This window comes from Danio aesculapii, chromosome 4 (genome assembly GCF_903798145.1).
Source record: "Danio aesculapii chromosome 4, fDanAes4.1, whole genome shotgun sequence".
Taxonomy (NCBI): domain Eukaryota; kingdom Metazoa; phylum Chordata; class Actinopteri; order Cypriniformes; family Danionidae; genus Danio; species Danio aesculapii.
The window spans coordinates 437,172-454,671 of NC_079438.1; the positions used below are offsets into that span (position 1 = coordinate 437,172).

Here is a 17,500-nt window from a genome sequence, read left to right on the forward strand (position 1 = left end):
TGTTCAAACAACTAAGTAAAAAGAGACAATTAAGGGACCTAAGACTACGCCCTGTGGTACCCCACAAAAAGGGGAGGACAAAGAGTCATCATACCAAACCCTTTACACTCACTGCCATATATTTCACTCACCATCCACCTTACTAGTACCAGGTTAGACTCCATTTTGCCTTCAGAACTGCTTTGATCCTTCATGGCAGAGATTCAACAAGCTACTGGAAATATTCCTCAGAGATTTTCCTCAATATTGACATGATAGCATCTCGCAGTTGCTGCAGATTTGTCGGCTGCACATCCATGATGCCAATCTCCCGTTCCACCACATCCCAAAGGTGCTCTATTGGATTGAGATCTGGTGATTGTGGAGGCCATTTGAGCACAGTGCATGTTCAAGAAACCAGTCTGAGATGGTTCACGCTTTATGACATGGTGCGTTATCTTGCTGGAAGTAGCCATCAGAAGATGGAGACACTGTGCTCATAAAGGGATGGACATGGTCAGCAACTATCCTCAGGTAGGCTGTGTCATTGACACAGTGCTCAATTGGTACTAATGGACCCAAAGTGTGCCAAGAGAATCTCCCCCACACCATTACACCACCACCACCAGGCTGAACTATTGATATAAGGCAGGATGGATCCATGCTTTCATGTTGTTGAGGCCAAATTCTGAGCCGAGCATCCGAATGTGGCAGCAGAAATGGAGACTCATCAGACCAGGCAACGTTTCTCCAATCTTCTATTGTCCAGTTTTGGTGGGCCTGTGTGAATTGTAGCCTCAGTTTCCTGTTCTTAGCTGACAGGAGCGGCACCCGGTGTGGTCTTCTGCTGCTGTAGCCCATCCGCCTCAAGGTTGGACGTGTTGTGTGTTCAGAGATGCTCTTCTGCAGACCTCGGTTGTAACGAGTGCTTATTTGAGTTACTGTTGCCTTTCTATCAGCTGGAACCAGTCTGGCCATTCTCCTCTGACCTCTGGACCACAATGCATTTACACCCACAGAACTGCCGCTCACTGGATATTTCCTCTGTGTCGGACCATTCTCTGTAAACTCTAGAGATGGTTGTGCGTGAAAATCCCAGTAGATCAGCAGTTTCTGAAATGCTCAGACCAGGTTCAAATGCCACGTTCAAAGTCACTTAAATCCCCTTTCTTGACCATGTCTACATGCCTGAATGCGTTGAGTTGCTGCCATGTGATTGGCTGATTATAAATGTCCGTTAACGAGCAGTTGGACAGGTGTAACTAATAAAGTGCTGGGTGAGTGTATATTCTGGTTTATAAGCTGACTATATCGGAACCGCCAACACAATCTCATGGCAATTCGTAACTTTTAGATTTTATGGCTAATTCATATTAATTTGAGCGATCTCTTTCCTACATTAAGTATGATTTGCTCCTTCACCAATAAAAGGCTAGGGTTAGAGGTGGGGACATGCCTCCTTTTAAAAATCATACATTTTGATATGGATAACATTGTAGGAATTTATACGAATTAGCCACTTTTCGAAGAATACGTAAAATAGTTACATTTCCTCATTCGAATACTGTGTGTGTGTGTGTGTGTGTGTGTGTGTGTGTGTGTGTGTGTGTGTTTTTCAGATGTTTTTGGCTGCCATGTGCTTTGTGTTCTTTGCCAAAGCCTTTCAGGGAAGCTACATGAAGAGCTCCGTCACGCAGATCGAGAGGCGTTTTGACGTCCCCAGCTCACTAATCGGATTCATCGATGGAAGTTTTGAAATCGGTGAGAATCGAAATCATACACTTTGGACTTTGATGAACGCTATGAACATTAGTCCTTCATATAATGGCGCGCCCTAAATAGCAATTCATACTGTAAACGTACAATTTTTGTACATCCTTCTTACCTTTAGCTAACAGAGAGTTTCAACAATGTTAAAGTGTGCTTGAAATTACAAAGTTAATTTCGCTAGCTCGTTTAGTTATTCTTAAGGTGAATAATTAATCCGTTATCCGCTGTTTGTTTTGGTAATCTTCAATCAAAATCTGAGCGTTTGCTTCCGTGTTTGGAGTAGAGGTGCTTCTGTTGACGTCAACCTGAGGGTATCTATGGCAACTGCATATTAATATCCTCTCTTACCGTTAATTTGCTATGAGGGAATGATGCGCAAAAAGAAAGCCCCGCCCCCTACTCAATATTCAATTCCAGTTGTAAGTACATCAACAAACTGAAATAAGAGTCTCGGCAACTTCCGGTTCACATGGACTTTAATATCTATGTAATTCCAGCCTGATCTCCCAAGAAAACGTAAGTATTTTACGTTTTGACAGTTTAGTGGCTAATTCGTACGAATTCGTACGAGTTCAGTCGTACGAAATTGTACGATTTTAAAAAGGAGGCGTGGCACCTAACCCCACCCCTAAACCCAACCGTCATTGGCGGATGAGCAAATCGTACTAAGGTGTACGAATTAGATCATACGAATTAGCCACTAAATCAAAAAGTTACGAATTGCCGTGAGATTGTGTTGGTAATTCAGACACATTTCACACCTAAGCCTTCAGGGGAATCCAACATAATTTAATCCACCTCTTAATACGTCATAGTCAATTCTGATTGGTTAAAGAAACGGGTTCAATTATATATTGCTACACAAGCCTGCATTTTAAATTCTAAAGACCTCAAGGCAGATTTTCTTTATAGCCGGCAACACAATTGCTGAAATATGATTGGTTAATCTATATCAATTTAATAATATAAACAAACACTACTGGAAGCAGCGCAGAAGCTATGAAATGAAGAAAAAAGACTATTGGACATAATTTAATAAACATTCATAGAAAAAATATATGAATAATAAATTCCAGCCAAACTAAATTAAATACAACTTTGCTTGCTATGTGAAAAATCACTTTGGAATCTTTTCGAAACATAATTACAATATCACAGAAGTGCTAATAATTCAACTCCACGTCTTTCTTTCTGCTCCTGAATGAGTAGAATTCTAACACAACGTCATTTCCTTCTTGTTTTCAGGTAATCTGTTTGTAATAGCTTTCGTGAGTTACTTTGGTGCTAAGCTTCACAGGCCGCGGCTGATAGCAGCTGGATGTTTAGTCATGTCTGCAGGATCCTTCATAACAGCGATGCCCCATTTCTTCCAAGGACAGTAAGTTTACACAAACATTAAGACATTCTTACATTTAGCTAACACAGCTAAGGTCAGTTCCTCATACAGTGGGTGACACTTCAAAATGGCCACTACCGCCGAGTGTGGTGTCGCCGCAGAACTGAGAGATTAAGGTGTTTAGGTGTAATAGCAGTTTGCGACTGTGCCACCAGATATATACAGTCGCTGTAAATACCCTGCTACTTGTAAATAAAGATCAAATAACAAAATAAAGCGTTATAATTCTTTCATTAATCCTTAAAAACTTGTAAACAAGCTTTATTATCGTTGTAAACTTGTTAAGTGCAATGAGGATTCATTTTGGAAGTTAAAACTAAAGAAATAAAATACATCTGAAATGAAAATAAATAAATAAATAAATAAATAAATAAATAAATAAATAAATAAATAAATAAATAAATAAATAAATGTTTTGTCGTACTATCAATCAGAGAGGCTATAAGTCACTTTCCAAAACCTTTTCATTCACTGATCCTCACTGGTGGAATGATCCATTCCCACATGGACTGCTGGACAACTAAATACCCATCTCACACTGGTGGGTTTGACAAACCACCTGTCGAAAGCACACTCTTTCATTTACACTTGCACCAGTTTTGGACCACAAGCTTTCTTAGAATCACTCCATATCTCTTTAAAAAATAATAAAAATGTAAAAAACATTGCGCTTCTATGAGGTGTGACTCACACAGGTGAGTGGGCTTGACAAACCACCTGTAGAAACGACACTCCCGCTCCTAACTCTAGCACTTAATTCTCTGAGCGCTAACAGTTTAATCAGCACTTGTTGTGTGTATTGCTGAACGCCTCCTCAATTGTTGGACAAAAGCATCTGCTAAGTGACTAAATGTTGTGCATTAATGTGTATTTGTTGTCCACAGGTACAAATACGAGTCAACGATTTCTCATTTCTCGGCCTCAGCGAATGGTACAGAGAATATTCTGCCGTGCCTTACAAATGCAAGTCTTGCACAAGATAATGAAATTCCTACAGCGGAGTCTCAAGCAGGTAAGCAGTTCAGCCCTGACCCTGAAAATACCTCAGATAAGAGATTCAGCCGCAGACTGCAACATGAACTATATTTTCACAATAATAATAAACTCGCGGGGCCATCGTATGCTGTTCATTGATAAGGTCGCGAGTTTATTAACTTGCCTTCTTCACATTGAATCAAGTTTATTTTTCAATGTTACATTTACTTTGAATATTCTTTGACTTTTATAAACTTACTAAAAATCATTATTTATTTATTTTTTCACTTATTTTATTTATTTAATATATATTTGTTTTTGTTCTATATATATATATATATGTGTGTGTATATGTGTGTGTGTGTGCATATATATATATATATATATATATATATATATATATACATGTGTGTGTATATTTGTATATATACACGTGTGTGTGTATATATATATATATATATATATATATATATATATATATATATATATATATATATATATATATACATACACATATATATATATACATACACATATATATTTATATATATATTTATATATATATATATATATATATATATATATATATATATATATATATATATATATATATATATATATATACATATATATACATATATATATATATATATATATATATATATATATATCCCAGCTTTCAATCGCAGCTCTGAATGGGATCGGTGCAGTAGAACCGGTTGGTTACACGTGGGGGCTCGTCCGGGATGGGAGTGAATTTTAGGGGGGTGAGTAAAACAGAAGCCAGCTAGCAAAGTGTTATGCTGCCAAAGCTCACAGCTCTGACCTCTAAAGGTGGTCTAGTGATAGACGCTAGAGGCCATGGTGTTTAACCTCCTTGTTAGAGCAATCGCCTCCCTTGCGGAGTGTCGCCGGTTCGATCTTAACTCAGACCAAGTTGGGTGCAGGAGGACCAACCATTGGAATTACAAAAATGTACATACCTGTATATGTTCAAGTATAATTGCTTGACGTTTATATATATGTTCATATATTACTATTTACATAACTTACAAATTTCAGATAGTACAGTTTGTATAAATTAGCCACGTTTTGATGCTAAACTAGATTGTACAAATGTATACAATTAATGTACAAATGAAAAGAAATGTAAAGAAAACATACAAAATATAAAAATACTGTGCGCATTGATATAAATTTAGCCAAGAATATGTTAAAATAGTTGTCCAAAACAAATGATGAACTATAAATTTATACGAATTAGCCAGTAATTAGCTAAAATAGTCTAAAGTCATATGAGATTTGACAACAATTTGGTCAAAATAAATTAAGAAATTTTTAAAAATTTAACAAAAAATGTTATTATTTTGTGCAAATTCATACAAGTTAGCCATTAGCCATATATATTTTTAATTATATAGTTACAATTATTATAGTTAAAATATATACATATTAGATTGTACAAAAGTAACGTTTTGTAGTTATTAAAACAATTTACAGTACAATTTATTGACCGTAACCTTTTGTACTTTTTCGTTTTAATGTTGATGTTATAGTGACAAGACTACAACTTTCAAGGTTGGAAAGTTGAGCTGGGAAATCATCATTACTGTTTGGCTTGTAATATGATTGTGCTATACCCATAATTCCTTGCAGCACTAACCTGTCACTTGAGCTCATTCCGCTTCTCATTTCTGAACTCTGAACTTTGTTGGGAGCCTCGTTCGTTGGCTTTGATTCGCTTCTATGTAATCGATACATCTTGAAATCTAAGCTTGGGGTGCAGATGCTGGAGTTGTGTTGCGGATCATCTGTGCAGTTCGGCCCCAAAAAAGGCAAAGTGCAGTAACAGCGTATTTTGCAGAACAGCTTCATGACAAAACCCCCTTTCACACAGTAATGTGGTCAAAATTTCTGGAACGACTTTACCGAAAAATGTTACAAATTTTCTGTATGCACAGGAAAGGACGTTCGGTAAATTTCCCAGAACAAAAAGCACCATTCACACATACAGTACGTTTCAAAATGCTGGTAAATTCTGACATCATTATTGGGAAATTAGCTCTAAATGACTGCACTTGTAGTTGTGAACATGAAGGGGGTGAGTCGTTTTGTTGACGTTTTCACTTTTATTTTAAAAAGCAGTAGCATTAATGCTAAAGTTGTTCCCAGACAAACCAAAATACTCGAATATAGGAGAAAAACGTTGCTGTTAGCATTTGAAGCCAAAGACGGCTAACGTTAGCTGCAGCTAAAACGTTGACACATTTGACTAAGTTACGCAGAGAATCAGTGCGGCGAATTCTGTTCAAAAGTATCACAAACAATTCAGATGAAAAGACGGAGAAAGTCCAGGACTAATGTCTCGTGGTCGATGTTGTCGTATTCCGAAAATAACTAAGAAACCCGAGCTGGTGTTTTATAGTCAAAACTTACAATTTATTTCGCTAGCTCGCATTGTTATACTTAGTAAATAATTGATCTGCAAGTTAATCCAGTTAAAAATAAATGCTATGGGAATCTTCAGTCATTTGCTTCCGCTTCCGAAGTCACGATCCCTCTGTTGACGCCAACCTTGAAGATTTCATAGCAACGGTATATCAATATGCTTAAACGCGCCCCTCTCTCCGCAAGTTTGCTGTAAGCGAATGATGCGCAAAATAAATCCCCGCCTGCTATACCTGTTAATCCTCCTGTTATTTTGTGGGGGGGGGGGGAATCTTTTCTATCCCTTTTAAGTATTTCCTGTATTTCTCACGTATTTTGAATCTTTCTATGAAAGGTGTCAGTATCTCAAATATATAATTTGCTCATTCAGTTTTTGTGTTCGCTATGCGCGCTTTTTCGCATCTCGAACGTCTCTCGCAAGCGCTGTTTGCGCCCGCGCCGTTCTCGATTAAAACCACAAGAGGCCGCTGTCGAACGACTGTCTGTCCGACTGGCTGAATGATTGACTGGGCGACCGGCCAACCCTCTTCCTACTTCCCTAAACCCAAGCACTTTTTCCGATTGAGCCGCCCACCCGCCCGCCCACCCGCTCGCTTCCCTAAACCCAAGCAACAAATATATATGTATATGTATATATATACGTGTATATGTATATGTGTATATGTATATATATATATGTATATATATATATATATATATATATATATATATATATATATATATATATATATATATATATACACACACATATATACACACATATATATACACACACATATATATATATATATACACACACACACACACACACACACACACACACATATATATATATATATATATATATATATATATATATATATATATATATATATATATATATAGAACAAAATCTTCCCTAAACCCAACCAACAATTTACAAAAAAAAAAAAGCCGCCCGGAAAAAGAAAAGCCCTCGTCTGATTTCTACCATGTTTTCGGATTTTACCACATTCTCACCCTGTTATGAATTTGTTTTCTTTATTTTTTGGATTCTGTTTTCGTCTTACCTGATTTCTGGAACCGCTCTTTCCCAGACTCGAACCCGGTTGTCGTGGTCAGCTCCCTCTGCGTCTTAACTCCGCTATCGTACGCGACGATCTAACCGGACAAACCGTTTGCGGTGAGAAAGCCCACCACCGAATTAGGCAGTTATCCTTTATTTTCACACTGCAGTCTGAAGTACTTGATTCTGATTGGTCAGTCGCAACATTCCAAGGTATGTTATTCCCGGATAACAACCACTGAATAACACAGAATCATCTGGGAACTTCGCATCAGCTCGACGATCAGTGAAAACGTTAACATCCATATACTTCCATTCACATAAACACAAACTAGTAACAAAGCGCTTGGCGCCATCTTGTGGATGAATAATATATAGGTTAGTGTATGCTCCATTCACCCAGTTTAGTTTGAGTAGCGTTGTCTTTGTAGAGCAGAGTTGTTCATCTGTTGTTGTTTTATTATTGTAGAGTGCGAAAAAGCGTCCAGCTCCTCCCTGTGGTGGTTTGTGTTTCTGGGAAACATGCTTCGTGGGGTTGGAGAGACGCCCGTCATGCCTCTCGGCTTGTCCTACCTGGATGATTTTTCAAGAGAGGAAAACACTGCTTTTTACCTGGGTATGCCTGATGATTACGTGATCCAAATATGATATTACCGATCTTGACGCACATCTACTGTAAGCTTATTTGCGTCCTGCTAATCGCAGATTTCATTCACTTACATATTATATCTATTTTTTTATTATACTCATAACTCTACGCTGCATACTTATTTTGTAGTTTTTTATTATCCTATTTCTTTATTTATTTGTTTATTTATTTATTTATTTTGTTTGTTTGTTTATGTTTTAGTTTATTTATTTATATATATATTTTTTTATTTTTTTTCATTATCTTATTTATTTCTCTTATTTATTTATTTAGTTGTTTGCTTGTTTTTTATGTATTAGTTTATTTATTTATATACTTATTTTGTAGTTTTTTATTATCCTAGTTATTTATTTATTTATTTATTTATTTATTTATTTATTTATTTAGTTATTTATTTTGTTTGTTTGTTTACGTTTTAGTTTATTTATTTATTTATATATTTGTTAGTAGTTTATTTTTTCATTATCTTATTTCTCTTATTTATTTAGTTGTTTGTTTGTTTTTTATGTATTAGTTTATTTATATACTTATTTTGTAGTTTTTTATTATCCTATTTCTTTATTTATTTGTTTATTTATTTATTTATTTATTTTGTTTGTTTGTTTATGTATTAGTTTATTTATTTATTTATTTATTTTGTAGTTTTTTTATTATCCTATTTATTTATCTATTGCTGTTTGACTTATAAACCTCTGTGAATACTGTATACATATGAGCAAACAATTTATGTGTACTAAATGGGCTCTTGTAGTGAACTTCAATCCTAAATGTATTAAAAGTAGAGATGTTAACTGTTTATTAGCACTTATAAGGAGTGATCTTATTCTAAATATCTAATCCCCAATACTTAACTATTAATAAGTCATTAAAAAGTACATTTAATAGTGCTCCTGTGAAATTTAATGCGTTTTATATAATATATATTATGATTTAATATAATATAATACATTTTTTTATTGATTTATTTTTTGTTTTGTAGAAATTTTACTGTAATAAATCTTTTCCTCCAGCTCTCATTCAGACGGTGGGAATAATGGGACCGATGTTTGGATTCATGCTGGGCTCGTTCTGTGCCAAGCTCTATGTGGACATTGGAACGGCGGACTTAGGTAACATGATTATGTCAAAGTGTAAACATCTTCACCTGATCGGCCAATGAAAAAAACGCTATATTTTTTGTGTTGAACTGATAACAGCTCTTTACCCTACAATGATTCTTTCCTGGGTCAAAGATGAGACCCTTTTCTGGTCTGCATCAAATAAAATCACAATTTTATATACATATAAAGCATATCGAAGGCTAGTGTCTGCTTGACCCCCCCTCGTGACTGTGAAGCGCATTAGGTGTATGGCCATATATAGTCCATGCGCTATATAAATACACATTACATCACATTACATTTCATGTTTCAAATAACCTATGTATTGGTGCCACTTTAGTTTAAGTACCAATTCTCACTATTAACTAGTGGATTATTACCTGTCTATTATTAGGATATTGGCTGTGTATTAATACGTATAAATTACATATTTTGCATGATCTGATCCTACATCTCTAATTCTACCTACTATATCTTAATAACTAATAGTAAGCTAATATGGAGTTTACTGAGGCAAAACTAATGCTAAAATTCTTTAGAATGTGCTTAAGAAAGAAAATGGAACCTTTTGTTGTTTATTTATTTATTTATTTATTTATTTATTTATTTATTTATTTATTTATTTATTTGTTTATTTATTTTGTTTGTTTGTTTATGTTTTAGTTTATTTATTTATATATTTATTTAGTAGTTTATTTTTTCATTATCTTATTTATTTCTCTTATTTATTTATTTAGTTGTTTGTTTGTTTTTTATGTATTAGTTTATTTATATACTTTGTAGTTTTTTATTATCCTATTAATTAATTTATTTATTTATTTATTTATTTGTTTATTTATTTATTTATGTTTTAGTTAATTAATTAATTAATTTATTTCTATATTTATTTAGTAGTTTATTTTTTCATTATCTTATTTATTTATCTTATTTATTTATTTTAGTTGTTTGTTTGTTTTTATGTATTAGTTTATTTATATACTTTGTAGTTTTTTTATTATCCTATTTATTTATTTGTTTATTTATTTATTTATTTATTTTGTTTGTTTATGTTTTAGTTTATTTATTTATTTATTTATTTATTTATATATTTATTTAGTAGTTTATTTTTTCATTATCTTATTTATTTCTCTTATTTATTTATTTAGTTGTTTCTTTGTTTTTTATGTATTAGTTTATTTATATACTTTGTAGTTTTTTATTATCCTATTTATTTATTTATTTATTTGTTTATTTATTTATTTATTTTGTTTGTTTGTTAGTTTGTTTATGTTTTAGTTTATTTATTTATATATTTATTTAGTAGTTTATTTTTTCATTATCTTATTTATTTCTCTTATTTATTTGTTTATTTATTTGTTTGTTTTATTATGTATTAGTTTATTTATTTATATACTTATTTAGTAATTTTTTATTATCCTATTTATTTATTTATTTATTTATTTAGTAGTTTATTTTTTCATTATCCTATTTTTTTGTTTATTTATTTAGTAGTTTATTTTTTATTATCTTATTTTTTATTCATTTGTTTATTTAGTAGTTATTTTTTTCATTTTCTTATTTATTTATCTTATTTATTTATTTTAGTTGTTTGTTTGTTTTTTATGTATCAGTTTATTAGTATACTTAGTAGTTTTTTATTATACTATTTATTTATTCATTTATTTTTAGTAGTTTATTTTTCATTATATTTATTTATTTGTTTGTTTGTTTGTTTATGTATTATTTTATTTATTCATATATTTATTTAGTAGTTTATTTTTCATTATCCTATTTATTTATTTATTTATTTATTTATTTATTTATTTATTTATTTATTTGTTGGTTTATTTAGTAGTTTATTTTCTCATTATCTTATTTATTTATCTTATTTATTTATTTTAGGTGTTTGTTTGTTATATATTAGTTTATTTATATACTTAGTAGTTTATTTTTATATTTTTATTAGTTTATTTTTTCATTATCTTGTTTATTTGTTTGTTTGTTTGTTTGTTTATGTATTAGTGTATTTATTTATTTAGAGGTTTATTTTTTCATTATCTTATTCATCTTTATTTATTTATTCATTCATTTCTGTTTGTTTTCTTGTTTCTTTATTTATTTGTTTGTTTATTAGTTTGTTTATTAGTTTATTTATTTGTTTGTTTGTTTGTTTATTAGATTATTAATTTCTTCATTTACTACTTTATTCATTTCTTAGTTGTAATTAATTGTTTATTAATAGGAATAATTGTACCTTAAAATGAAATGTGAGCACATTTAATCTGACCTTTACTTATTACAATCTTTAAAACTGAGCATACACAATAATGATGATAAACATAAGAGATTTAAAACATCTTGCTAACAAGTTTAATTCTGTAGAAACATCTTAATGTTTATGCAAATTAAAAAAATGTTATTTTAAACAATGTTTATGCAAAAATGTGTACAGTTTTAAATGCTATTCTATTTTTAGTCTTAGATATCACACTTATATCCATTTTAATCACTTCACGAAGAGAGGATTGATTTTTACAAACTTTTATTTGTGAATGTGAAATACTGTATACATAGTAATACAATAAAGTTTATAACAAAACCAGCAACCAGATTTAAAGAGCAATCCTTAACATAACCCAAAATCACATGTTCATATGATAATGTAAGAGAAGGACAATGTTTTTAAACATGTTGAGCAATGAAAGCTTCAACACTGATCCAAAAATGTTGAGAATATTGGCAGGACCAAAACAAATGTAGTACAGTTTCCAGACAATACCAATGTGACAGTTACTTTTTAGATTATAAAATAAAAATCCAGCAAGAATTCTTGAAGCTGATTGACACAAAAACAAATAACCTTGGTACCTTTGTCCACTTTTACTCAGTCATGGGTGCTTGTTGCGTGAGAATTATGCGAAAAGTTTGTTGTCCTTCAGTCCAATCGATAAGGCCGGGTCATCCTTGCCAACTCAGTTCAAAAGTTGAACTTTAAAAATGCAGTCAAAAATATTCAAGTTCACTATTATCTGAAATCAGACTCTTTTTAAAAGGGGTGTTAATGAATGACATGACTTTATGATATGCATATACATATATATGACGCATAACTGAAGTGTGGTCTGAGTAAAATTCAACTAGTCTTCTATTAAATTACAGCCTGTCTGACCTAGTTAGTTACGCTCTGATTTATGACAGTATATGGCATCCAAGTTCATATTTGCATTTCACATATATGAAATGTCATATATGCAACATGTATTAGAAAAATATGACAAAAAGGCCATTTAAATGTGCTGTGAAGTGCTTTGAAATGTGCACTTTTGTTCAATAATTTTGTAATTTTAACTTAAACATAAAGTAAATGAGGACATAAAGTAACTCCTCCCCTTTTTAAAAACAGCCAATAGCATTTTGTATTTATTACGTCTAAAATGTATTTTAATTTTACTGGTAATGATTTATTACCACATATGTGTGTGTGTATATATATATGTGTATATGTATATATATGTGTATGTGTATATGTATATATATGTGTATATATATATATATATATATATGTATGTATATATATATATATATATATATGTATGTATATATATATATATATATATATATATATATATATATATATATATATATATATATATATATATATATATATATATACACATACATATAATAAATCATATATCAGGCTATTTGCGAGAATTTAACATCATAAACTTGCTGATTTAGCATCGAAATGCGTGTCTGGTTTGCTTTTTATTTTGTAGATGCCATCACCATCAACTATAAAGACTCGCGTTGGGTCGGCGCCTGGTGGCTGGGCTTCTTGATAACCGGTGGAGTGATGCTGCTGGCCGGAATCCCATTTTGGTTTCTTCCCAAGTCTCTGACCAGACAGGGAGAGCCTGACAGTGAGAAGAAATCGGGTGTTCCAGAAGGAGGAGAGCAGGAGCGCTTCATTCCTGACAACAACAAACACAATCCTCCCGCCAGCAAACCGGCGCCGGTCACCATGTCAGCCCTGGCTAAAGGTGGGCATTTAATTGACACATGCAGTGGAGACCAACATTAGACAACAACTTATGGTTTAATACATTTCGGAGTCACAGCTTAGGTCAGTATAACAGAGCAGTTGGTGTGATTTCCTGACGTAGGATGCGAGCCTGAATTTCTGTAAAATTAATTCATGTTTCCAACACAAATAAATTAGGTTCTGTACGGTGGCCGGGAAAGCTTAATTTAAGAAAACACGTCCAATTATAAAAAATGCTAGCAAATTAAGAAAAGATATTCATCCGCTTGACAGCACACGAGCTGCAGTTTTGCTCAACGCAAACTAATGAATAAAACGCACTGCATTTCCCAACGCAATCTCACGGCAATTCGTAACTTTTTGATTTAGTGGCTAATTCGTATGAATTCGTACCATCTAATTCGTACAATTTAGTTCGATTTGCTCATCCCCGAGGACGGTTGGGTTTCGGGGTGGGGTTAGATGCCACGCCTCCTTTCAAAAATCGTACAATTTCGTACGACTACACTCGAACGAATTCGTACGAATGAACCCCTAAACTGACAAAACGTAAAATACTTACGTTTCCTCGTGAGATCAGGCTGCATTTTCTCACAACACTTTCAACACTTTCGAAACAGAACGCAAATGTGACCTAAAACGCGACGAACTGGCTATTTAGATCTTGGTTATTTAGGCTAATAAAATACGTATAAAATAGTATGATAAAATAAACAAGCAAAACTTAACCGAGCAATAGTCACGTACCGTTTTAGGTCCCCTTGAAACATATCCGCTGTGTTTTATTGTTTATTGTGTTGTGAGAAAATGCAGTGTGTTTTTGTAAATTGTTTGCGTTGTGTGAAAATGCAGTGCATTTTATTAATTTATTTGCGTTGTGAGGATTCGCAGCTCGTGTGCTGTTAAACGGATGAAGATCTTTTCTCAATTTGCTGACGTTTTTTGTATTTGCACCAGTGGTGTAGTCCTAAAAAAAAGGTGGTTTACTATTATCCACCCAATCCAAATTTTAAAAGCATAGGCAAAGAAACGATGAATGTCAATGTTTCTTTGATTCATTAACTATATATATATATATATATATATATATATATATATATATATATATATATATATATATATATATATATATATATATATATACATAAAATATATATATATATACATTCAGATGATTTGTTGTGATCTTCGAAAAACTCACGAATTGTTCTCACAGTTGCTGCAGTCGTCAGGGGCAGTTAATGGCGCAAGTTAAACAAAAATGCACCAACTGCAACAAATTGAGATGTGAGTTAAAAAACAATTGGTATACCGTTAAAGGAGACGCGAATACACATAAATTAGGGACGTTTAATCACCAGTATACCAAGGGTATGATCCTCAGAAGTCGTAATACCCAAACAGCTCATGGAAAAAAGTAGGCACACTGAGTATACGTGAGTATAGCAAGGACTACACCACTGATTTGCACGTGTGTTTTTTTTATAAATTGCAGCACATTAAGCTCTCTCAGCCACCGTATAACAGAGTTTTTTGACAGATTTAAGTGGGTTGAACACAAAACAATTAAGTTCATCTTAAATAAACATCTCAAGAATTGTGTTTTCAGCTTATTTTAAATACAAAGTTTGAACAAACAGCAAATAGTGTTGAGAATAAATGAAGGAATTAAGTTAACTTAATAATTTTTTACAAATTTAAGTGTATTGAACATAAATCAATAAGTTGACCAGAAAAAAACAAGAATTGTATTGTTTCAGCTCATTTTATATGTCATATGAACAGCAAATGTCTTTTTTTGTGTGTGTGTGCGCAACATCTATCATGTTTGAAAATGTAATCTATAGCTTATCCCTAACCCTAATTGTGAACTATTCCCAAAACCAGACGGGATTAATAGTTGGATATTGATGTAGAAGCACGTAACTGTAAGCCTACACTTTAGATAAACTGTAAACTGTATCCATTAAATTTGATTAGCTGATCCAAGAACATGCCCTACCTGGTGAAATCACACTAACCTTAGAAGAGCGGTTTTGAAACAGTATTTCATGAGTACATTTCGTCATTTAGCAGACGCTTTTATCCAAAGCGACTTACAAATGAGGACAAGGAAGCAATTTACACAACTATGAGCAGCAGTGAACACGTGCTATAGACAAATTTCAGGTGATACACAGTATGAAAACACAGACTAGTGATGTCTGTGAGAGATTAGTTTTGTCCAATGAGGACTAGTCAGGTTTTAAGTGTACACTGTAAAAGCTTAATGACAATAAGACATCAAATATTTTTAATATTAAAGAGCCCATATTATACATGAAATAGGGTCATATGTAGGTTGTAAGGGTCTCCAACAACAGTCTAATATGCATGCAAGGTCAAAAAACACTTTGATGGTCTTATAATCTGCATTTATTTTTACCTAATTATCCCAGCGACTCCCATATGAATCGTTCAGCGATTCATTTGTTCTCAAACCCCTCCTCAGCGCAAAGCTAATCTGCGCTGATTGGACCGATAACAGCCTGCTGCGATTGGTCGACACGGACAAGGCTTTAGCACGAGGCAGAGTGAAATGCCCAGCTAATCAACAATATAAAAGTAGTCACAGTGCACACACGCTTCATAGTGGATTTTGGCTGCCAGTGGGTGAATGTAAATACAGACGATGGACTAGAAAATACTGACGACTAACTATTTTATTGAGCAAAAAGTTAAAGAACTGGCGAGGAGATCTCGCAGACTACTTGCTCTTTTCACACGCACGCACACACAGGGCCGGCGCGTCCATAGAGGAGACCTAGAGCGGCAGAATAGAGAGAGGGCGGCGCTCAGTTATATCCGCGGCGCTCAGTTATATCACCACACACACACAGGACACACATTACAATCCTCCCCGAGGACATGACACACACGCCAGCTTCAGCTTCATGTTCAGCTTGCTGGGTGCAATTTATACACCTTACCTCGAAAACTGAGCTGAACTATTTTAAAACTTGACCGTTGCATGTGTGTAAACAGCTGACGATCCGTAAACAAAGCGGCACATTTTCAACGTGGCTTTACACACGATATGAGAATATAAAGAGTTAACCTGATACAGCACACACGGTTACAAGTAACAAAACACAACTAAATACAGAATGTGCAAGCTAGAGTAAACGAGGCAACAGTTTTAATCGCACGTACTTACACTGGTGAAATGGGGGAAGAAACTGATCCATGATGCACTGATCCATGTTCTGACAGTCTTTACTGATCCTTCCTTTAACAAACTGATGAAGTCTTCTTTTTAAGCATGTAATTTCCAGAAGCACTCGATCTGCTCAAGGCTGGGCTATATTGCTGAGGTTTCATCTTTGATTAGACTGTCAATAAAATCCATCTGCACTGCGTGACTTCATTCCACCGGTGTCTCTCTGTGTGTGTGTGTGTGACTTTTTTTCTGTTAGTGGGCGGGGCCGCAGGTTTCAAATCTCCCGGGCTTGCGCGTGCAACTACTTGTTTTTCGTAGTTGCGTCATCACGAAACACCTAATGACTCGTTATCAAGACGACTCGTTTGAAGCACTATGAGTCGACTCTTTTATAGATGAATCAATAGTTTTAAACACTGTACACTTACAGATTTAAGCCTTAGCTGGATATTTCACTTCACTTAGAGCTGTGTTACACACTACATGGAAGGGCATTTTCAAAAACCCATAATATGGGCTCTTTAATGTAAAATATTTTAATATTTTTTTCATATTTTAATATGTTAATAATGTTTCAACAAAACTTTTTAAGTTACACACGCAAGTTTAACTTAATGTTTTAAGTCAGTTTGATTGATGTAAGTTGAGATGACTGAAAAAGTTCATTTGATTCAACTAAAAAGTAATTAGATTTTTTACATTGTATATGTGGTGTTACAAACCCCTGATGTTAGTCCAGGGGATGGTGGGGTTTGACATTTATTTGTGATTAAAATATATTTATACAAACAGTAAATAAGTGCTAAAGACAACCAAAAATAATACCAAAATTATGATTTTATTTATACATCCCAAAGTGAACAAAATCAACGAATAAATCCAAAATAAAGTAAGGCAAAATATACTATTTACAAT

The 17,500-nt window shown here is 33.2% G+C and overlaps 1 protein-coding gene across 1 annotated transcript in view; it reads left to right on the forward strand.

The window, feature by feature from the left end:
- The first annotated feature begins 1,598 nt into the window (after positions 1–1,598).
- slco1d1 (solute carrier organic anion transporter family, member 1D1) overlaps positions 1,599–17,500 on the forward strand; it is a 35,208-nt gene continuing 19,306 nt past the window's right edge. The window contains exons 1-6 of the mRNA XM_056455243.1: positions 1,599–1,740; positions 2,995–3,127; positions 4,030–4,157; positions 8,083–8,229; positions 9,273–9,371; positions 13,121–13,384. Of these exons, the coding sequence (XP_056311218.1) occupies positions 1,599–1,740; positions 2,995–3,127; positions 4,030–4,157; positions 8,083–8,229; positions 9,273–9,371; positions 13,121–13,384 (913 nt within the window). The remainder of the gene's footprint in view (positions 1,741–2,994; positions 3,128–4,029; positions 4,158–8,082; positions 8,230–9,272; positions 9,372–13,120; positions 13,385–17,500) is intronic.